Source organism: Rhinoderma darwinii, chromosome 5 (assembly GCF_050947455.1).
Source record: "Rhinoderma darwinii isolate aRhiDar2 chromosome 5, aRhiDar2.hap1, whole genome shotgun sequence".
Lineage (NCBI taxonomy): Eukaryota > Metazoa > Chordata > Amphibia > Anura > Rhinodermatidae > Rhinoderma > Rhinoderma darwinii.
This window is the reverse complement of record NC_134691.1, coordinates 297,793,156-297,817,444: the sequence shown is the minus strand read 5'-3', so window position 1 is coordinate 297,817,444 and position 24,289 is coordinate 297,793,156. Positions and strand designations below refer to the sequence as shown.

Below are 24,289 nucleotides of genomic sequence, written 5' to 3'. Positions count from 1 at the left end.
TTGCTAGGAGACGTCAGTAAATAGTCACTGTCCAGGGTGCTGAAAGAGTTAAGCGATCGGCAGTAACTGTTTCTGCCCCCTGGACAGTGACTACCGATCCCAATATACAGCAACCTGTAAAAAAATATAAGTTCATACTTACCGAGAACTCCCTGCTTCTGTCTCCAGTCCGGCTTCCCAGGATGACGTTTCAGTCTAAGTGACGGCTGCAGCCAATCACAGGCCAATAACAGGCTGCAGCGGTCACATGGACTGCCGCGTCATCCAGGGAGGTCGGGCTGGATGCCGAAAGAGGGACGCGCCACCAAGACAACGGCCGGTAAGTATGAAATTCGTTTACTTTCACTAGGGAAAGTGCTGTCCCTTCTCTCTATCCTGCACTGATAGGGAGAAGGGAAGCACTTTTCCCGCAGTCCGCAGCAGCTAGTCCGCATCAATTTACTGCACATTTTGTGCAGATCCGCAGCAGAATCTGCAACGCAGATTCTGTGCGGCATTGATGCGGACAGTTGCGGAGGAAATCCGCCACGTGTGGTCATGCCCAAAGGGGTTACTTTTCTATATAAATAACTTCATTTTTCAGCGATAATATTTATGTAATCCACAACGAAATTCTGCAACAAATTACCGTACAATAAAAGTAAAAGGGGTTTCAACAAATAAAACAAATGGCATTGCGATGTAATGGTTGATATCTGCGTCAAAAACCGCCTGTAACACATTGAGATTTAGTTGCAGATGTTCAGCCTGGTTCACCAGCGTGTTATTTATGCCGTGTGTGAATCCAGCCTTAGCTAAATAGTGTTTGTTAAATACTTTAATACCCATTTAACACAAGAATGTGTAGAACACTTGAAATCAGACAATCGTGAGAGAAACTTCCACTAGATGTTTCATCACAAATGTGGCTAAACCTCATCACCGATATTGCTCCAACTTACTGTCCGTCCTCTCGTAGCAATATAACAGAATATCGTACCAATGTATTTTGTTGTGGGTGTAGCACCATCTGCGCTGCCCGCTCCTCCCTGTCACTCTGGGAAGTTTTGATGCTTTTATTTGGATCGACGGCAACAACTGTGAAAGGTTTGGACAGCAGCAGCCGGAAATAAAGGGATGTCTCTGTGCAATTGATCAGCTTTAATTTTCGAGTTGTCATAAATTCAGTCAAAATCTAAATCAGAAAATTTTCACAGTGAGAATATTAAATATCCGAAGAGTTCATGCTTCCAGTCTCAAACACTGACAATGCACACAGCATCATTGATAGAAATCAATAAAAAGCCTGGAAATTCTAATACATGAGAATAATACAGATTTCCTCTTTAAAGGGGACTTCTGATTTTATGTAAATAAAGATTAATTATTTAATCAAAGAAAATTTCTGCACCTTTCAAATATACTTTGTGTTTCAATTCCTCAACATTTTTCAGTTATTTTGTTGTCAGTGAATGATAACTCTTGTTTACATTCAGGGGCAGCAAACCCCTTCTACATACCTAGCCCTGCCCTCAGCTGAAAAGTGGGTACAATTGTATCCAGTGTAGGAAATGCTTTGTGAGCTAAGGCCTCATGCACACAATCGGTTTTTACTGTCCGTAAATACGGATAGTCATCTGCGAATACGGGACAGTATCTGTAATTACTATCCATGGTGCATCCATATTTTCTGATTCGAAAAAAAACAAAAACGGAGGAATCTTGGGGAAGACCCTGGCATCTCATGGCAACGCCTCTGCAATTACGGACGGCTACGGATCCACCACCGTAGCTATCCGCAATTGCCCATAGACTTCTACGTGCTGCAAAAATAGGACATGGTCTATATTTTGCGGATCATTTCTACTGCGCAGACACACCCGTAAGTATACTGAAGGATTTCCGTGGCTAATAGAAATGAATGGATCTGGAATTTGATCCGTAATAATGGATGAAAACTACAGCCGTGTGCATGGGGCCTAATACATTGTAGCAAACTACCAAAGAGATTTGTGCAGCTCCTGTATTTAGCTCACATTGCATTGTCTAGACTGGATACAATTGCATCCACTTCTCAGCTGAGAACAAAGACTAGGTATGTTGGGGTTTGCTGCCTCTAAATGTAAAAAAGTGTTATTAGGGCTCGTTCACATCCGCGTTGGGTCTCCGTTATGGGTTCCGTCAGACCTTTCCGTCAGAGGAATTCTTCACCGGAAAGGCAAGCGGAAACCATAGCTTCCGTTTGCATTACCATTGATTTTCCTTTAAGGTTTCCGTTTTCTGGCAGAAACAATAGCGCAGTCCTTTCGGAAACCATGGTAATGCTAATGGAAGCTACGGTTTCCGCTTGCCTTTCCATTGATGTGTTCCTCCGATGGAAAGGTCTGATGGAACCCATCACCAGCAACCGAATGCTGATATGAACTCACCCTTACTCACTGATGGTGAAGAAATTGAAACACAAAGTATATTAGAAAGTTGGAGAACTTTTCATTTATATAGTGATGAAGCTTTATTTACATAAAACCACAAAAATCTGTTGAGCAACACAGATTGAGCTACGCATTAAAAAGTTCAGATGACAGTACCGTGTAAAGTTGAATGAGTAAATCCAACTAATGTGACATGGCAAGTCATACAGATCACATTGGTTTATGCTGCACCTATCTGCAAGTGGCTTGTGATGAGGAGATGCTGAGATGATTCAGATATAGTTTTATCAGTCCACAAGGAGTCTCAAGTCTAGCTTCAATCAGTGATGGACTGGTTTCCCTGTACAGACGCTCATATAAAGCTAGCTGGCAATCACTGAGAGAGAGAGGGAATGCTAGGACTTATCGCAACTCACAAAGGGAGGGGATGCTAGGACTTATCGCAACGCACAAAGGGAGGGGATGCTAGGACTTACCGCCACTGACAGAGGGAGGGGATGCTAGGACTTACCGCCACTGACAGAGGGAGGGGATGCTAGGACTTACCGCCACTGACAGAGGGAGGGGATGGTAGGACTTATCGCAACTCACAAAGGGAGGGGATGCTAGGACTTATCGCAACGCACAAAGGGAGGGGATGCTAGGACTTACCGGCACTGACAGAGGGAGGGGATGCTAGGACTTACCGCCACTGACAGAGGGAGGGGATGCTAAGACTTATCGCAACTGACAGAGGGAGGGGATGCTAGGACTTACCGCCACTGACAGAGGGAGGGGATGCTAGGACTTACAGCCACTGATAGAAAGGACATGAGTGAGTAAAACACTAATCACAAACTTCTCCTGCGTCGTCTATTATAGAACTACGTATATATGAATCTGCAGAGTGTCTGTATCACACGCTGCCTGTACATAATAGGCAGCATGACAGGTCCTCTGTTCGAACAGCAGAAAAACATGTGTGTTAGGCCTTATTTACACGAGCGAATTTTACGGCCGATTTTCACGCGCGTCGCACGGACCTATGTTAGTCAATGGGGCCATTCAGACATTCCGTCTTTTTCACGCAGCGTGTGTCCGGTGCGTGAAACTCAGAGAATGTCCTATACTTTAGCGTTTATCACGCATCACGCACCCATTCAAGTCAATGGGTGCGTGAAAATCGCGCACAGCACACGGACGCACTTCCGTGTGCTGCGCGTAATTCGCGCTACAGTTCTTGAAGAAATGAAGGGAAAAAGAAAACCACCTCCTTTATTTCTGTTTCTAAACATCAAAACCACGTGTCATATAGTTACATAGTTACATAGTTACATAGTTTGTACGGTTGAAAAAAGACACATGTCCATCAAGTTCAACCAAGGGATGGGAAAGGGGAAGTGGGATGAGAAAGGGGAAGTAAAAAATTTCTACACATAGCAGTTAAGATTTTTTTGTTCTAGGAAATTATCTAAGCCTTTTTTAAAGCCATCTACTGTCCCTGCTGCGACCAGCTCCTGCGGTAGACTATTCCATAGATTCACAGTTCTCACAGTAAAGAAGGCTTGTCGCCTCTGCAGGTTCAACCTTTTTTTCTCCAGACGGAGGGAGTGCCCCCTTGTTTTTTGAGGGGGTTTTACAAGGAACAGGATTTCACCATATTTTTTGTATGCACCATTCATATATTTATATAAGTTAATCATGTCCCCCCTTAGTCGTCTTTTCTCAAGGCTAAATAGGTTTAGTTCTTTTAATCTTTCCTCATAACTTAGATTCTCCATGCCCCTTATTAGCTTCGTTGCTCTTCTTTGTATTTTTTCCAACTCCAGGGCATCCTTTCTATGAACTGGAGCCCAGAACTGGACTGCATATTCTAGATGAGGCCTCACTAATGCTTTGTAAAGTGGTAATATTACATCCCTGTCCCGCGAGTCCATGCCTCTTTTGATACACGACAATATTTTGCTAGCCTTTGAAGCAGCTGATTGACACTGCATGCTGAAATTTAGTTTATGATTTACAAGTACACCCAGATCCCTCTCAACAATTGACTCCCCCAGTGTAGCTCCCCCTAGGACATATGATGCTTGCAGGTTTTTCGTACCCAGATGCATAACTTTACATTTATCTACATTAAACTTCATTTGCCAAGTGGACGCCCAAACACTTAGTTTGTTTAAATCTGCCTGCAATTCATGAACATCTTCCATAGACTGAACTATATTACATAGCTTGGTGTCATCTGCAAAAATAGAAATAGTGCTATTAATCCCATCCTCTATATCATTAATAAATAAGTTGAATAATAGTGGTCCCAGCACTGAACCCTGGGGTACACCACTTATAACCGGTGACCATTCAGAGTAGGAATCATTGACCACAACTCTCTGGATACGGTCCTTGAGCCAATTCTCAATCCAATTACAAACTATACTTTCTAAACCTATAGTCCTTAATTTACCCATTAGACGTCTATGAGGGACAGTGTCAAATGCCTTTGCAAAGTCCAAAAACACTATATCCACAGCGGCCCCTCTGTCTAGGCTTCAGCTCACCTCTTCATAAAAACAAATCAGGTTGGTTTGACAACTTCTGTCCTTAGTAAAACCGTGCTGGCTGTCACTTATAATACTATTTATTGTCACATAATTCTGTATATAGTCCCTCAATAGCCCCTCAAACATTTTCCCCACAATTGATGTTAAGCTTACTGGTCTATAATTACCCGGCGAAGACCTAGAGCCCTTTTTGAAAATAGGCACCACATTTGCCCTGCGCCAGTCCCTTCGCACTATACCACTCATGAGAGACTCTCTAAATAACGATGCCATACGCGCAAAAACACGCAGCCATGCACCAAGCACTGATGCCACACTGCTCTTGTCATAGACCAGTGGTGGTTGACCTTGTATTTCCAAGAACTGTACATTTTAAAGCTGGATTCACACGAGTATGTTCGGTCCATAAAGGACGGAACGTATTTCAGCTGCAAGTCCTGGATCGAACACACTGCAGGGAGCCGGGCTCCTAGCATCATAGTTATGTACGATGCTAGGAGTCCCTGCCTCGCTGCGAGACAACTGTCCCGTACTGTAATCATGTTTTCAGTACAGGACAGTAGTTCCATGGAGAGGCAGGGACTCCTAGCGTCGTACACAACTATGATGCCAGGAGCCCGGCTCCCTGCAGTGTGTTCGGTCCGGGACTTGCGGCCGAAATACGTTCCGTCTTTTACGGACCGAACATGCTCGTGTGAATTCAGCCTAACCTGTGTATTCTTTTTATATCCACAACTAATGACAATGTTACCAAATGAGCATTGTCTCTCTACCTCATTTGTTATTTTACTTATCAATGACTTCCTGAAAGCAGGTTGTACCCGGAGTGCTAGTAACTATTATTACCCATCCTGCTATGAACCCCATGGTGTCAGTGTAGGACCATAAATCAGAAAACTTCCAGTGAGCAATAGAACGAGCCAACCGCTGTTTATATATTCATGTGGATTTGTTTGCTACAGTCACTCAGAAGAGTACACACAGCAAGAGCGTGTCCGCACTGACGGGTGATATCTAATATTGTGCTAAAATTACAAAAGGTTACTCATCACACAGCCGTAGGCCAGGACTATCGAACATGAGGGCAGAGACGTATATTTAGGTCCAGTTTCTAGGATTGCTTGATATTAAGAACATATTATATTCTGATCTGAAGACTGTAAAACATCAGAATTGGCAATAACTGGATAGAATTAGATACTGACGGGTGAAGATGTCCTATCAGGAATGAGGTCACTTGCTACAGAATGAAACACCAGGCCTTCTTCATCCTCATCTTCAAATTCCACAGAGAGCCTGAGAAGAAAGATGGAAGATTTTTTCAGCAGATGTCCCTGGGGTTTAATAAGCAACAGCCACTTTCTAAAGTACACAACAGTCAACATTTCCAAAGGAATTTACATTAAAATATTTCATACAAAATTAGTCATTCCTCTATCACTATTGTTTCTCGCCAGATTGAAATAAGTAGTCCGATATCATCATATTGTGTTTTCACTCATTGATTTTAGTGGATTACATAGAAGTGAATGGGCCCCATAGCAAAGATCAAAGTGGGCCTCCCCAATATGGTGCCAGGTTTGGCCACTCTGTCCAGAAGTGCCTGATGTTTGTTTGCCGTTATATGACTCTTAGGCCATTTCCAGACTCCTTTGTTAGCAATGCAGTAAAAAGGGAGTCCTGCACAGGCAAAAAAAATAAATAAAATACTTTTAAGGATAGATAATATTCTCAACTCGCTTTGATTAATATTCATTAAAAGTCTGTAAATATACTGGAAAGTGCCCCCATAATTTAACAACTTCCCACCGCAGCCATTTTTCAGATTTTCATTTTTTACACCACACCATATTACACCACACCATACACCCCACCATATTAATATTATGCAAAAGCTCCAAATGGGAACCATACCCTGAAATGAAATGAACCATATTTCTCGGCAGTTTTTTTTTTCTCTTTCTTATGTCTGTCACATCTTAGTGCTCTAGTGTAGATAAGTTTACTAGCCTCTCTTGAATATCCCCTATCACTAAAACGTTCTGACAAATCAGCTACTTTAGTTTTAAATTGATCAAAATAAGTGTAGTTCTTGCTTATTCCTAGGAATTGTCCAACTGGGATCTCCCTTATCTAAGATGGGGGGGGGGGGTGGCCAGTTGCAGCTAAAATTGTGTTCCCTGCCGTAGGTGTCCGAACTATGGAGGTGGTTAGATTGTTTTCCTCTCTTTGAATGTTTAAATCAAGAAAGCTAATTATCGTGTAGCTATACATGTAGGTTAGTAGGATATTTAAAGTATTGACATTTAGATCTTTCACAAAGGACTCCAGATCTTGAACTGATCATGTTCAACATACAATAACATCATCCATGCACCTATACCAGCATACAGCATACTTCCTGAAGAGAGGGTTTGGATATTTAAAAAATAGTTCCAACCACCACAGGTGCAGGCAGGCATGCGAAGGGGCGCAAGATGACCCCATCGCTGTCCCCTACACCTGGAGGTAGTTTCTCCCATCGAACATAAAACAATTATAATTCAAGATAAATTCCAACATTTCAATGATAAATGTATTCACCTTCCCCATCTCTACGGACGTATGTGGCTGCTCCTGATCCCATCTCATGAGTGATTGAAGTGTATAGAGATTCCACATCTAGTCCAACTAATATAAAGTCTGAGTCGATATTTTAATTGTTACTTCCCAAGGTGGTCAGCTAGACCTCCACAGTTAAATATAATAGGCTGTCATGGGATTGTTCCTTGTTATTGTGTACCTATGGAAGTGTGCATATTTTTGGAATCTGCGGCTTCTTAACCTCTAAGTATTTAAATTTACGTTGACTGATTAATCCCTTATCCAGAGCAAATATTAAGTAAGTGCATGACATTATCCATGGGATTTTCGGGTAAGCAAATATAGCCATTAGTAGTTAGTTGTCTCGATGTTGATATAGTGCTCCTCCCTGAGCAGGACAACATTCCCTCCTTTGTCACTTGGTTTTATCACAATATCTTTTAATCTACAAATTTCATTGAAGGCTTTTCTCTCATCCTAATGGGCCTTTTAGACGAGTCAAGAAATTGTAACGATCGAACGATTAATGATTCATTAGCCAGTCGTTCCATTTAGAACGATCGTTATTTAATTGCATCTATTATCGATTAAATAGTCGTTATTGTGATCGGTGCTTAGGTCGCTTGTCTGGCAATTAAACAATCACTGCATTTGGTTGCATGTACAACAGTTATGGGACACACCTCTATGAAAAATCAAACGCCTACTGCTTTGTCGTTGAAAGACGAATGATACCTGTTTAAACTTGCACATTTAGTGACGACAAACAATAATATTTCTCTCATTCAAAACGATGCGATCGTCGATATACGAAGGATATATCGTTAATCGTTGGATCGCCTGCAGTGTTTACATCTAGGCTGATTGATCACTTTTGCTCAATCGAACGATTATTCTAATGAGAATCGACTCCTCTAAAAGGCCCTTTAGTAAGTTTGCACAGGAAGGAGAACCAATTAACAAGATCAAGGTCCCTTAGCATTGCCTCCATAGATTCCTGTGCATATCAGAGGATATGCTAGGTATTGTGCTACTTTTTTGCGCAGATCTGTGAATTCAGGCAAATTATGTTATGTAGAGGTTCTTGATCCATCTGACTACATACTTCAGAATTTCCCTTTCTCCACAATTCATTCCAGTCATGTAGGGCCAGCAGGTCATTACTATCTAGTGCAATCTCAGAATATCTCTCTACCATTTTGAATGTATATTGCTGCCCCCATGCCATAATATCAATAAGACCTATAAATAGTTGTAGGTCTTTGTATATTTCAGAATTATCCTAGGGTGACTGTAGAGAAACCCAGGCCGCCGTTTAACATGGAAGTATGGCATAGAGAGAGCTCAAAATCGGTGAGGTTGATGATGTTGTTACTATCAATTATACACCTTCTGTCATGTGTTCGGACCTCCTTTTCTCCTGACTGTTTTTTCCTCTCCATATTTTCCTCTTTCCATGTCCTCTAAAAAAAGAGACCTTTCCATGTGCATTATCCGATTTAGTACATCTGCCAATATTGTTTTCATTGTCACTAGAAATGTCACTAGTCATGTCTCCATCAATGGAGAAAGAGGATTCCCTTTTAGACCCAAATGGCCTCCTTCTATTCTTTAACAAAAAATGAGAAGATCTGGTTCTGTTCAAAGTTTGTATTCCTTGATTGGGAAGCACATTGGACTATGGGCTATACATTTACATTTATGGACTATGGACTCACCATTACACTTAGTGCTGGAACGTCTTTATCTGGACATTGGTAGGAGTCCCAATGTTAACCTCATGACATGCCTTATTCAAATTTCATTAAATTATATTATTAGAATAACCCTATATTTGGGATTGGTATTACATGGAACCCGAATACTGCACACATAGCCTGCTTTTAATCTGGTCATTGTCTGGTTTTATACAGATGCTCATGGTGTGGATTTTTTTTTATGTATTCTGGAAGAAATGGATGTATAAGCTAGAGTAAAATAAGGTATCACATGGAGTGCCTACAGGCCTGTGATACGAAATGGATAGAATTAGATACTGGAAAAATATGCCACGCGTGAATATCCCCTTAGAGACCACTATTTTGTATATTACTGGTCATAAGCACAAAAACTAAATGAGAGAAAGTTACAGCTCCATACAGGGTGGAGGTTGTCCGGTCTTTACAACTCCATTTCATATATTTAGGACGCTGCTTTTATAGTAATTTCGTAAAATATTTCCTGTAATCGTTATGCATTTTTTGTTTATTTCATTTTTACATAATGTGGCTGTTTGTCCAGAAACGAAACAATCTTATCACATTACTCACAGAGCAGGCTTCACAAATGCCTGGAGCTCCATTTTGATTGGATCTACCCCATATCCGTGGAGCCGTGTCACCTTTCCAGGTATCTGTTTTGTAGACTAGAGGAAAAATATATTTTAGATGAGTAAAAAAACAAACACAAAACAAAGCTTGCATAAGCATGGTTCTTACATAGAAGAGGAAATCAAATACCATGTCATCCAGACTCATAAATCCCAGGGCATATCCACTGCACTCTATCCTATTAGTGATCTCGGACAACATTAGGGGGGTGAAGGATACATGTATAGTGCTGTATCCCTTGGCAGGAACAATCTAAAGTAAAAGAAAATATCATTAACAAAGAAAAATATAAAATAAAATAGGAAGCAGTAAAAGTAATCTTTAAAAGGAAAGCAATTACTATACGTCACTGTTGAACTTGTGCTCTAATATTCTGCCCACCATATTCTCAGGTATTGGTTTTTGAGAAAGAGGCTTCAACTTTGACTTACTGTCTGCCTTGGAGTGATGCAGTATGGGTAATCAGAGGCAACTCCGTCATGGGTTCTCAGAATGACAGAAATTAATTTTTCTTCGGGTGTAATTTCACTTCCTAGTCCATGAAGGTCCTCACTCACTTCTTCATCTGTGTGTTCAGTCTGTTCCACTTCCTCTAGTTTCTAAAGAAACGACATATATAAAAACTGCAAATGAAATTTTAAAGCGGAAATACAGTCAATATGATCTGATATTTTAAAGATACTAAGGTGAAAACTGGGATCACAGTCCTCCTGTGATTTTACAAATTAAATGGGCTCTATAGGACTCTTAACCCCTTCACGACCAGCCCACGTAGATTAACGGGCTGCCGTGCTGGGCTTTTCTCCTGCAGCCCGTTAATTCACGTGGTGCCAGAACAGAGTGCACAGCGCTCTCCCTGTGCTCTGAATCTCTCAGCACACGCTGCTACTAACAGCCTAAGTGCTGAGAGAAGACATCAGGACCGGATTGGTGTCGGTCCTGATGACGTGATCACCATGATAAAGCTATCATGGTGTTCACAGCAAAGTTTGTTGCAGCAGCAGCAAAGTTTGTTGCAGCAACAAACTTTCGTGCTGTTTGTTACACTGTTTCTCCTCCCTCCCTGTCAGATCGTTCTGAGACAGTGGGGGAGAAGAAGCTGTGCCGAGCAGCTGCTGTGTGTCTCATATAAAAGACACAATGACTGTGAAAAACACAAATAACACCTCCACATAGTTTAGTGTAGGCATAGTTTAGGTAGATAGTACTCAGACTAGGACAATTAATTAGTTAATTAACAATCAATTAGGGCTTATAATGTGTGTGTGTGTGTATATATATATATATATATATATATATATATATACACATACACACACACACACATTATATGAATATATATATATCTGTCTATATATTTACATCTATAAAATTATATAGATATATATTTATATACTGTGTGTGTATGTGTGTATATATATATATATACACACACACACACACACACATACACGTCTATATTATATATATATATATATATATATATATATATATATACACAGACACACACGTAATATATATTATATCTAGACATATATTTGTTAATACTAAAAATTAATAATTAGGGATGTTATATATCTATATCATCATATAGATATATACGTACATGTAATATATACGTATACACACATATACTTATACAAATCTCTTCATATATTTTACACGTCTGTAAATTCTAAATACATTGATTCATTGTTAGGCTGTGTTCACACTGAATTTTTTGCAGGAGGAAAATTCCTCCTGCAAAAACTGCTCCGTACGTTTTTTGCACAGTGGTTTGCCAAAAACTCGTCAAAACACTCGTCGAGGTGTTTTTTTTTACCCTTCTGACTGATTGAAATGGGGTTTTGGAGGCGGAAACCGCCTCAAGATAGGTCATGTCGCTTCTTTTTACCGCAATGCGTTTTTTTTGCTCACGGTAAAAAAGCTCATCCAACTCCCATTGAAATCAATGGGAGACATTTTCGGGCGGTTTTTGACGAGTTTTGCGGAGCGGTTTCCGCGCCGAGAAACTTGTAAAAAAACCTCTGTGTGAACAGGGCCTTAGGGTTGATTGATCAATGGATTAGTGGACTTTTTCTTTGTTACTTTTATTAAAACTGTTACAAAAAATAAGTAAAAAAAAAAATAGCACGCAAGTTATATACCACTTAAGAGGCATTTGCTCTCTTGGATTCTGATAGTGAATGGGGCCACTTTTGGGGGGTTTCTGCTGTTTTGGTCCCTCGAGGGCGTTGCAAATGGGACATGGCACCGAAAACCATTATAGCAAAATTTGAGCTCCAAAACCCAAATGGCGCTCCTTCCCTTCTGAGGGCTGTAATGTGTTCAAATATAAGTTTATGACCACATATGGGGTATTGCCGTAATCAGGATAAATTTCTTTACAAATGTTGGGGCGCTTTTTCTCCTTTATTCCTTGCAAAAATTAAAAAATTTCTATGTTTCTTCAGAAGAAATGTAGATTTTCATTTTCACAGACTAACGCCAATAAATTCAGCAAAAAACATGTGGGGTTAAAATGCTCACTATAAAACTAGATAAATTCCTTGAGGGGTCTAGTTTCCAAAATGGGGTCACTTTTTGGGGGTTTCCACTGTTTAGGCACCACAAGACCTCTTCAAACCAGACATGGAGCCTAAAATATATTGTAATAAAAAGGAGGCTTCAAAATCCACTGGGTGCTCCTTTGCTTCTGAGGCCGGTTTTTCAGTCCATTGGGACACTAGGGCCACATGTGGGATATTTCTAAAAACTGCAGAATCTGGGCAATAAATATTGAGTTGTGTTTCTCTGGTAAAACCTTCTGTGTTACAGATTTTTTTCTATTACAAATGAATTTCTGCAAAAAAAATTACATTTGTAAATTTCCCCTCTACTTTGCTTTAGTTCCTGTGAAATGTCTAAAGGGTTAAGAAACTTCCTGAATGCTGTTTTGAATACTTTGAGGGGTGAAGTTTTTAAAATGGGGTGAATTATGGGGAGTTTCTAATATATAAGGCCCTCAAAGCCACTTCAGAACTGAACTGGTCCCTGAAAAAATAGGTTTTGGAAATTTCTTGAAAATGTGAGAAATTGCTGCTAAAGTTCTAAGCCTTGTAACGTCCTATAAAAATAAAAGGATGTTCAAAAAACGATGCCAACATAAAGTAGACATATGGGGGATGTTAACTAGTAACTATTTTGTGTGGTATTACTATCTGTTTTGCAAGCAGATACATTCAAATTTAGAAAAATGCTATTTTTTGCAAATTTTCTATAAATTTTGGTGTTTTTCAAAAATAAATATTGAATTTATCGACCAAATTTTTTTACAGACGTAAAGTACAATGTGTCACGAGAAAACAATCTCAGAATCGCTTGGATAGGTAAAAGCAATCCGGAGTTATTACCACATAAAGTGACACATGTCAGATTTGAAAAAATCGCCTGCGTCCACAAGGCCAAAACAGGCTCAGTCCTGAAGGGGTTAAACCTCTTTGGCACCACTCAAAGATTTCTATTACTGGAAAGTTGACTAAATGTTCTAGAATGTCTTTGAATTGAGGAGAAAGAAATGTCTACACTATAAGTGTTACTTTATTAAATATTTTTTTGTGAATTCAGCCATTTTTATATTCATGCTCCGTTCCTTATAGGCAGACAGAAAAAAATCTGCCTCAGTATTCCTTCAGGAATTTTGAGTCCAATTTTGAACAGCCTGCACGTATTTTTTTTTTCACTGCGTTTTTTTACCCAAGGCGATTGAAGCTAATGCAAGGACTGCGGGCAAAAAACAGGGTGAATGACACTCATAAACGCGCGCCGCAGGTTTTTACTGCCTCCCATTGATTTCAATGGGAGGTTAGAGGCGGAAACCGCTGCAAGAAAGGACATTCCACTTTTTCTCTGCAAGTGGCCAAAAGCCCATTGGGAAAAAAAACACCTCTGCCTCCCATTAAAATCAGTGGTCGACGATTTCGACCGTTTTGTGGCGCAGATTTCAACACAGTTTCCATGTGAAAATCAGCGCAAAAATACTCAGTGTGAACTGACCTTTATTGAGATTTGTCCCATTACAATTAAAAATGAATCGTTACTTTTTAGACTTGGTACTGACATTTTTTTCAGAAAGTAAAAGAAGCAGCAGTTTGTAGAAAAATGTAAAGGCAATAAAAATGTTCCTTTATGCCTCAATCCATACTTGCCAACACTCCCAGCATGTCCAGGAGAGTTTCGCAAAAAGGGGAGACCTCCTCGACTGCCGGAAAAGGAGGCAAATCTCCCAGATGCTGCATGATTTTAAAATATACTCACCTCTCCCCGTTCCCTCAGGGGTCGGCATCAAGATTTTGTCTGCAGTAGCACATGGGAGTACAGGGGACTGCAGGAACAGGGAGAGGTGAGTATATGCACTTCTGGTCTGAGGCCTGTATTACTTTAGGAGGTCTGGTCTGTGGTTTGTATTTATTTGGTTGCTTGGTGTCTGTATTTATTTAGGGGTCTGGTTTGGGGTCTGTATTTATTTAGGGGGTCTGGTCTGGGGTCTGTATTTATTTAAAGGGTTTTGGTCTGGGGTCTGTATTTATTTAGGAGTTCTAATTATTTAGGAGGGCTTGTCTGGAATCTGTATTTTTTAGGGCGACTTATCTGTCATATGTACTCATTTTGGGGTCTGATGAAGCAGGACCCCAAGCACTGTTTGTGATTTTAATGCCGTAGGTTGAGAGCATGCCCTTTATAAATAGGTGGGCATAAGGGAAAGAATATTGCTTGGTACCATGAACATGTTGCTTCATGTTCTGCTTATCAGAATCCCTCTGATGTCCTTTCTCGAAAGATGGCAATTCCTTTTGCAGGAGAATCTATGGGGACACACAGAGACCATGAGGCTCTGTACTACAGTAGTGCTTCCAGGGGAGAGTATCTCCGTAATGTATCATCCGATGGAGCATGTCACAATTTTTTTTTCTGTTGGATTTGGATTCCACATAAAATCAAAGGAATATAGAGGTACAAGAGAGCCCCTTAGAAGCGTATGGGTGCTATATTACGGATCTGTGCAACTCCTATGCTGGCGATGTAACTGTTCTTTTGTGTAAGTTATACAGTCAAAGAGATTGTCACAATCATAGCAAAGAACATGTCTCTAAATTGTAGCGCATTCACATAGGATCCAAGCATTTTTTAGCCGAAAAGCTGGATTGGATCCAAAAAGAGTAGAAGCAGAAATAATTAATTTTCTTCTATTAAGGATTTACTACTGGATTTGGTTAAAAAGAATATTTAAAAAAACTGAACAAAACTGCCCTGTCTAAATAATACTTACACTCATGCTTCTGAAAGTGGATGATGATGATGTCGTTCCCAAGCTTCTGGGGATTTTATCCCAGTTCATAAGGGAGTCGTCACTTTCTGGAAAATCTAGACTGGAATCGACAATTTCATTTCCATCTATGTCTTTCAAAGGGAAAGGGTCTCCAAAAAGCAGCACCAGGTCCAGCAGCTTGGAAGTGTCCTGTTCTCTGTTATAAGTCTCCCAGTCTATGCGAATGTCTGAAGAGCAGCAATGACTGACATTAATACAAGCAAACATTTCAGATGCAAATCACTTACACATATGCTTAATAAAGTTGTAATAGGATGTAGAGCAGTAATATCTATCAGCATAGATATGAGTGTTATGACCTGATTTCTAATCAACGTCCATAATGAATCCAATGACCTATCATTAGAAACACAGACATAAATTATTTTGCTAACCGATTATGGATTTTGCAATATGTGTGATATGAATTAATTTTTATATATGGGACAGATTTTTCAAAATACGATGCACTTCTAATTCTATGTACAGTAAAATACATTTATTCTGGCATTTGATAAATCGAGAAAGTATTATATTTTAGCACCAATTAATTAAAACGTTCTAGAAACATATTTTGTGTTCGATTTTAGGCTCCCTACCCTTCTAAGTGAGTTTCATATATGTTTCTTTTGTATTTTTACTATATATTTATTCAGTGTATTGATATTTATATGCATTTTGGATATTGCAATAATGTGCTGAATATGACTGAGCTGCAATAGCAGACAAAGCCAATGGACATCCCTTTTTTAAGTGTGTTAAAAAAAAAATCCTGTCACGACGCTTCGTTCTCATTATGTGAATAAATATATGCAAAATGTACACTGTTATAGTAGGAGGACACATACTTACCACAAGGACTTGGGTTGTTGATACGCAGGCAGCGAGAAACTGTATCTCCACCAGACACATGGGTTCCAAACCTTAAAATAAGAATAGTTTTATTTATTTATTACCTATAATTTATATATCAACAACATATTCCTCACTACTCCATACAGAATATATCTAATTTCACCAGTCCCTGTCCCAAGTGAGGCATACATTCAAATTTCCCAAAAATGTTAATACCTACCATCAGAGCTTAAAGTCTTAGGCTGGATTCACACGAGGTCATTACGTCCGTAATTGACGGACGTATTTCGGCCGCAAGTCCCGGACCGAACACAGTGCAGGGAGCCGGGCTCCTAGCATCATAGTTATGTACGACGCTAGGAGTCCCTGCCTCGCTGCCGGACAACTGTCCCGTACTGTAATCATGTTTTCAGTACGGGACAGTTGTCCGACAGCGAGGCAGGGACTCCTAGCGTCATACATAACTATGATGCTAGGAGCCCGGCTCCCTGCACTGTGTTCGGTCCGGGACTTGCGGCCAAAATACGTCCATCAATTACGGACGTAATGACCTTGTGTAAATCCAGCCTTAGAATCTACCCTAAAGCAAATTACGGGATATTTGTAAAAACTAGTGCACATAGAGTACACAAAATGACCAATGCCACTATTACTTTCATTTTAGGAAGAGAAATGTAACTGTACTAGGTCCTGTTCACACAGAGTTTTTTGCAGGAGGAAAAATCTGCCTCAAAATTCCTTCAGGAAGATTTTGACCTGCCTGCAATCTCTTTGCCACGTTTTTCGGCCATGGCCATTGAGTGGGGCGGGCAAAAGTTGCAGCGGAAACCACTTTCTCTGCCTCCCATTGATGTCAATGTGAGGTCAGATACGGAAACGCCCGTAGAAAGGGAATGACGCTTTTTCCCGCGAGCGGGTTTTTCTGTTCGCGGGAAAAAACCGCCTCCACCTCCCATTGAAATGAGAGGCATTTTCAGTCATTTTTAGGCACGGTTTTCGCTGTGGTTTCCGCGTAAAAAAAAAACCACGCCAAAAAAACTCCATGTGAACAGGGCCTTGTTATGAACAACCAGCTTTTTTTCTACATATGTCATAATTTTCCAGATTGTATGGTATTATGGGAGGGCAGTTTACCTTATTACGGGTCCTTCTGTCTGTCGGTCAGTTCTTGGTCCTGTCATCTGGAAGTATAGAGGACATCCTTTCACAATCATCTCTATGGAAATCTCCTTAGGACTTAGATCACCAACCTAATGGCACAAATGAATGGAGAATATTAGATACCATATAAAATCCTGAATCCATAAACAGGCATATAAAGATATGTTCACCAATCTAAACCAATCATGACTGTTCACAACAATTTGTTAATCTACTCTGATTACTGAACTTGTGCCATTCCCATCATAATTATTTTGTGTATTTCAAAATCGCATCCCACCTTTGTAAATCATTTTTCTCGTTCATATCATTGGGCGACACAGTACCGTGGGTATACTTTCCTGCCACTAGGAGGCTAACACGCTATAAAAAAAAGTGCTTATGCAGGCTATACTCCTCCCACACAGGCACCAGCAATTTTAGCCTAGTGTCCATGGAAGGCAGACACATCCTGCTTATCAGGTCTGCTGCATTTTTATTTTAGTTTCATTTCTTTATTTTTTTCCCTACAGGTGGTGATGGAAATAGAGTCAGAATCCTGTTCTACATGATGGTTGTCGTCAGCGTTGGGCCACTATGCTAGTCGCACTTCCCTGAGGGTGCCAAGAAACCAGGGAGGCTGCTGCTCATCACTTCCTCCACCCAAAAGACCCCTACTACTGTTTTCCGGTTAACACACTATCAGTGCGAGATTACCGCCGGGGTGACCCTGCATGAACCCGGAGAAATCGGACAGGTGAATATAACCCATGTGCCTCTCTCTTTCTTCTGACTCTGGAGGGTGTTTTTTCTCTATCCCTCCATCTGTGCATTACTGGCTGGCCTTTCCCATATCTAATAATAATTCCGCAGCACTTTACAATTCAGTGGGAAATGGAAAATAAAAAATCAGACATTACACAGTAACAAAAGTAATTAACAATTTAAACAAGAGAAGTGAGGGCCCTGCTCGCAAGAGCTTATAATCTAAGAGGAAAAAGGGGTAACAAAAAATTGCAGTGCTTGCTTTGTACAATGGTCCAGCCATCTTTTATAAACATGGGGTAGTATGGGGTAGACTATGGGGTAGTCCGTGTATGACAGATATGAAGTGAATTAGGGAGCGAGGAGTGTGGGGAATACTGCTGAATGAGGGGGTCAGGATCTGATAACTAATGTAATGGCGGAGGGGGGTAAAGGAAAGGAGTAAGATTAGGTAAATGTAATAGCCCTGTCTGAAAAGATGTGTATTCAGGGTACGCTTAAAACTGTGGAAGTTGGGAATGAATCTGATTGTTTGGTATAACACATTCCAGAGGACTGGTGCAGCACGAGAAAAGTCTTAAAGCCAGGAGTGGAGGGTTCAGATAATGGAGGACATTAACTATAGATCATTGGCAGAACGTAGAGAAAATCATTTTCTCGTTCAATTCATTGGGGGACACAGATCCAGCCCTATTTGGGACTTATCCTGGGCCCAAGCAAAACAACAAATGATTTTACAGTGAGTACAAAAATGGATTTATTACAAAAAGCATCTACCAATCTGCATAAAGTTTAAAGGTGTCCCCTTTGATGGAACACTCCCTTTTAGCTCGACTCTGCTGCCTAAGTAGGTATATTATGAGATATACAGTAGAAAACGTGGATGACAACAGACAGTAAATATAATTCTCTTCTAACCAGACAGTCTGGCTTCCAAAATATTAAAAAAACTCTTTTGGACAACTAAATACAAAGCATAATTGAACAATGATTACGCCCAGTTTAGGAATAAATCTAATAAATTACTTTTAGCAACACTTAGGCCGGATTCACACGAGCGTGTGCGTTTTGTGCACGCAAAAAACGCAGCGTTTTGCGTGCGCAAAAGGCACTTAACAGCTCTGTGTGTCATGATCATATGGTGCTCGGCTGCGTGCTTTTCGCGCAGCCGCCATCATTATGACACTCCGTTTGTATGTTTTTAAACAGAAAAGCACGTGGTGCTTTTCTGTTTTCATTCATACTTTTCACTGCTGTTGCGCGAATCACGCACGTCCCACGGAAGTGCTTCCGTGTGCTGCGTGTGATTTTCACGCACCCATTGACTTCAATGGGTGCGTGATGCGCAAAATACGCACAAAGAACGGACATGTTGTGAGTTTTATGCAGCGGACTTACGCTGCGTAAAAACACGGACTGTCTGCGCGGCCCCATAGACTAATATAGGTCCGTGCGAGGCGCGTGAAAATCATGCGCGTTGCACGGACGTATATCACGTTCGTCTGAATAAGCCCTAAGGCATATATCTAGGTACATCATAAAATACCATATTAATAATATGTTTATTATATGCTCACATACCGTACAGACAAGCAGATCTGAATACTCTCCCCACATATTATTATAAGCGGTCACATCTATGGATATCTGCTGGAAAGGCCCCAGTGTCCCATTTCTTGGATGAGGGATAAATGCAGCACCCTTTCCATCTGATAATACGGATGTTCTGAAATCTGAGAACAAAACAAATTTCACCCAAATAAGTTTCCTATAATGTAAGTCAGATCGGTTATTTTGAACTTTTTTGTTGGGAAAGGGGTGTGAGAATGGCTGGACCAGAGCTGTGCAGGACCTCATTCACACAGTGTGGTTTTGATGCTGTATTTCCCATTTGTTTTTGTTAAGTTTTTTAAAGTGGGAATCGACCCAAAAAGAGAAGTAAAAGTCTTTGTTTTAGAATTTTTTTTACTTTTTAGGATCTACTTCTATGATTAGCTTTAAAAAGACTATTCTGATTAATTTATAGGCTTTGTCATAATATATACATCACCTACCATCATCTGCCTTTTTTGTTGCTTCCTTAGCAAAACGAGCAGTCCTCTGTATGAGAGATAATGTTGAGCTGGAAGATGAAAAAATATTCAAAATCACATCAGAGAAATTCATTCAAATATACATAAAAAACTCTATAGAGGAATCACACAATGTCAACACAAGTGCTCCAGGATAGAATTAATGTAAAAAATATTGCATAATATTGGACAATAGCAAATCTTAAAAGTTGATTCAGCTGTCCATCCGCATAGATAAATGTCGGCGGACCCTGCTTTTATAGGCCGGATCGGCAATCAATCTAATGTGCATGGGGCCTCACAACTGGAAAGAACATCAGCATGATGAAACTTTTGGGCATGTTAAAATCTTGGGAAATAGCTGCCTGACCAAATGAGCGTTTGGGTGACAGCGAACTAATCTGGTGCCAGCAGGATCATACTGTTAAATTGCATCCTGCCCCATCCATATTTCCCTCAAATTGCTGCCAAGCTCCACAGAGAGTAATAGCTGGCAGATCCTTCCAAAATTGGTGGATTGCACCCAAAACAATCTATGTGGAACGCTTACAATCACATGATTTACCTTAAAAAAAAACCTGTAGTAGCATCACTAGTCTTATATAAACATACATTTCTTGTTAATATCATTGGTGGACACAGCATCATGCGTATAGTCCCTTGCCACAAGGAGGCTGACACTAGGTAAGAAAATGCCTTGACTCTCCGCCCAGGTAAAATCAGTTTTAGCCTGGTGTCCGTAGGAGGCAGACATGACATTATGACCAGGTCTGCAGCTATTTTTTATTTTATTTTTATTAATTTATTTTCTCTCCCTAGATGCAAGTGCGTTGTCAGCCTGGTCAACCCAGGAAGCAGGCAGTTTTCTGCACTGACTTAACATCACCACAGGTCACCTAACTTGTTATCTGCATCTGCAGGTGGAGTATCAGTAACCCCACTATATGTGCGAATGTTACTGAAGAGGTGACCCTGCGTGCACCTGAAGACTATGTAGGGTGGGTAAGAAAATCTCCCACCATCCACTGGTACTCTATAGGGGGTACTCCTTTAATGGGACAATAACACCCTATCTAGGGGGACATGTCTTATGGGCATAGTGAAATCCCTATCTGGGGATATACTTTGGGGAATAATGCTGCTTCTTAATCAAACCCTCGTCACTTATGGAGACATTTCTGCTCTTTTTAGACTTACTTAGAGTGTATTGGTGTTTGTGATGTAGGACAACCACTGAAATAGGAGACTCCTATTGAAAATGGTGCGGATATTCCAGACTGATTTGTTAGAGTCAATGTCCGTTGTACTGTGCCCTGTAATATAACCTCTGATCCAAAGTCAAGGAGCAACTCTTGAGCATTTGATGGAAGTAATTCATTTACGCTACAGGGAATAATATCAATATTAGATGAGAGCTGCAATATAATGAGACACATTTGCAATATAAATCAAGGTCGTTTATACACAGTTAATAAAAATATTTATGGGTTTACAATAGTAAAAACAGATACAAATGATATTTATCTAATATAGACTATAATGTCAAAATGAAAATGTCCATTTATATAGAGTCAACATTTTAGAACTATGAACAAGCAATGATAATCTATAAATGAAAGGGTTATTCCTATCTTAGACATTTATGGCACATTAACAGTGCCATATCTCCAGAATGGGGTTTGGCTGTTTCCATAACTCCGATAAAACATGTGCGCGGCCACCCCTTCATTCATTCTCTGCCTGAATGCAGCGGCTGGTGAGCGGGACAGATCATCCCCATTTTGGAGACGGTTGTGGGTCCCAGAGTTGAGACCCGCATCTATCAGACATTTAGGGCATATCCTGTGGATTTGCCATAAGTGTCTAAGATTGGAATAACCCTTTAACTACAAATTAAAGACACGGTGAATAGCGATAGCTTTACCTCTCTCTTGAAGCTGATAAGGAGTAGCTGACATGAAGACCTTTAGCTTTCGCTTTTAAATTTAGAACCAAAGGTTCCTTCATGTCTTCAACCAGGCAGCAAAATGTCAGGTCATTTATTTCATCCTAAACACAAAAATAAGCAGAGCTGGTTAGGGAATTTACTATACAAACAAACCTAAGGGACTATGTATACATAGAAATTAATCAGGATATGGAGTTAAAGTGAACTACTTACAGTACTAGTTTTTAGGACAAGATGAAAAAAAGATTTTAGAGAATTAAAATATAAATATACATGGGATTAACAACCAGATATCTAATAGCTGTGGGGGCAGCCGACACTTTTCCAACGTCTGCCATCGGGAGAGAGAAGAATCGAGAATGTTGGATTTCAACATGACTAAACTTTTCTTTCCCCAGTAAGTAAGCACCACCAGAAGTGTCTGGTCACAGTTTATTCCCAAATCTAAATAAATGGAACCACTCTGATCTGAGCATGCAGGTTTATGGGGGTTGAGAGATATAGATGTTGACCAAATAAGCATTTGCCTAACAGCCTTCTAGTATGCATGGCCAGTTTACACTGATGCAAGTAGTTCATGTTTACCAGCTGAGATATTAGATTATCACTCAGCGTCAGGCAGCTGCTGTTAGAGCTAATGTCAGCCCACTAGGAATAAAAGATAAACACATCTAAAAAAGGTACTGCAAAGCTGTGCAAAAAAGCTAGAGAAATTGGTCATGGTAGTTAGGAACACAGTGAAAATTGCAATTCAAAATAAAATACATTACAATATAAAATATGTTACTTGCCAATGTATAGGTTTCCAGCATCACACATATTTCAGACTCTTCATTCGGTCCTAACAAGCCATGCATTGGAGTTATGTTGACTGACCAAGCAACAGGATAGTTAGCTGTAAACTGTAGAGAATATGAATTATTTGTCTTTCTGATAAAACAGTCATGTAGACATCTTGAACTGGGTCTTATAAAGCATCACAGTAGTGCTTTCTAAAGTAATAAATAATTACCAAAAACTTTTTGATGTGTCAATTTAAATGCACCCTGTACTGTGTGTTTTGTATTCTTATAATCCAAGATATTTATTGTACTTGTAATATTTTCAGGCAAACAACTCGACTAGATTTACTTATTAATGTGCTAGTTAAAGATAAATTTAACTCACAAGAAGGACTTCTGAAAGATGTAAGGTTTTGTTATGGTTTTCAATATGTGGTGTCCATTTCTAGATTTAAACATACTACAACCATATTCCTAATTTGACTCCTACAGTTAAGTTTCTGTTCCATATTATTGTGTGTTATAAGAAATAGGCAAAATGTTATACCTCTTGCCAAGAAAACTTTGCTGGGAGTCGTCCTTGGTTGAATATTTTTATAGTTGACTGAGCTGGGACTCCTACATAGATCTCATTGAATACCAAGGAACTGGAAAGAAGGCAAACCTGGGGCACCTGGACATCAGCCATGACAGGAAGATAGCTGGAACAAATGGACCAGTTAAATAAAACTTTAGATAACCCAACTGGGAACTCCAAATAAAAATTGCAAAGAAAAAATACTGACGTATAATATGAGGTATAATATGGGATTAGAGATTTCTATGTGACACCGATTTCCGAACACAACCATGTGCCTAAGAAGAATGAGTAGTTTTGTTTTGGTGGAGGGAGAAGTGCAAATTAAGTAATCTAAGCTAATGTGAGCGTTTACTAAATCATGTCCTGCCTATTATGGCCATCTACCGAAGAGTAAAACAGACACATTCAGTTAAATACTCCTATTATTTCAAGTATTCTAGCTTAATCGTAAACAGCTTTGTAATGTTAGGCTGTATCGGCATAGTTGGCCACAGGGTCACTGTTCCTGGGATATGAGGGCCTGGAGCTTGTTCACCACCCTGGAGATAAGGAAGGCATATGTCAATACTAGTGTCAAATTTTGGCTTTTCATGGACCTACAGTAAAATTTTAAATGGGTCCCATTTCATGGTGTTGGATCATTTCACCACACCCTCTTGTCCTGTGACTGGAGGGCCTGGCGCTTATTCACCAGCATAGCAATAAGTACGACAATATGCTGAAACCGTTTACCCTTGGTGAGGAGGAAATCTGTGCAGGTTTACACCACCTTTGAAAAATTTAAATAGGATCACCCTGTGATGGTCTCCTAACTTTTCCATGGGCTGCAGGAGTTGCTCCTCCAATATGTGTGCCTTTGCCCGTATGTAAGCTCTTTTTAACTCCTACATTGGTAAATTA

General features: G+C 40.0%; 1 protein-coding gene across 2 annotated transcripts in view; it reads right to left on the bottom strand.

The window, feature by feature from the left end:
• DLEC1 (DLEC1 cilia and flagella associated protein) overlaps positions 1 to 24,289 on the bottom strand; it is a 68,300-nt gene that overhangs the window by 5,456 nt on the left and 38,555 nt on the right. For both annotated transcript variants that reach the window (XM_075827331.1, XM_075827330.1), the window contains exons 22-35: positions 23,357 to 23,510; positions 22,819 to 22,929; positions 22,004 to 22,128; positions 21,277 to 21,462; positions 20,062 to 20,129; positions 19,589 to 19,740; positions 17,237 to 17,352; positions 16,100 to 16,170; positions 15,209 to 15,435; positions 10,332 to 10,499; positions 10,030 to 10,152; positions 9,841 to 9,935; positions 6,154 to 6,244; positions 980 to 1,174 (exon numbers count right to left, since the gene is read on the bottom strand). In XM_075827331.1, the coding sequence (XP_075683446.1) occupies positions 980 to 1,174; positions 6,154 to 6,244; positions 9,841 to 9,935; positions 10,030 to 10,152; positions 10,332 to 10,499; positions 15,209 to 15,435; positions 16,100 to 16,170; positions 17,237 to 17,352; positions 19,589 to 19,740; positions 20,062 to 20,129; positions 21,277 to 21,462; positions 22,004 to 22,128; positions 22,819 to 22,929; positions 23,357 to 23,510 (1,882 nt within the window). The remainder of the gene's footprint in view (positions 1 to 979; positions 1,175 to 6,153; positions 6,245 to 9,840; positions 9,936 to 10,029; positions 10,153 to 10,331; positions 10,500 to 15,208; positions 15,436 to 16,099; positions 16,171 to 17,236; positions 17,353 to 19,588; positions 19,741 to 20,061; positions 20,130 to 21,276; positions 21,463 to 22,003; positions 22,129 to 22,818; positions 22,930 to 23,356; positions 23,511 to 24,289) is intronic.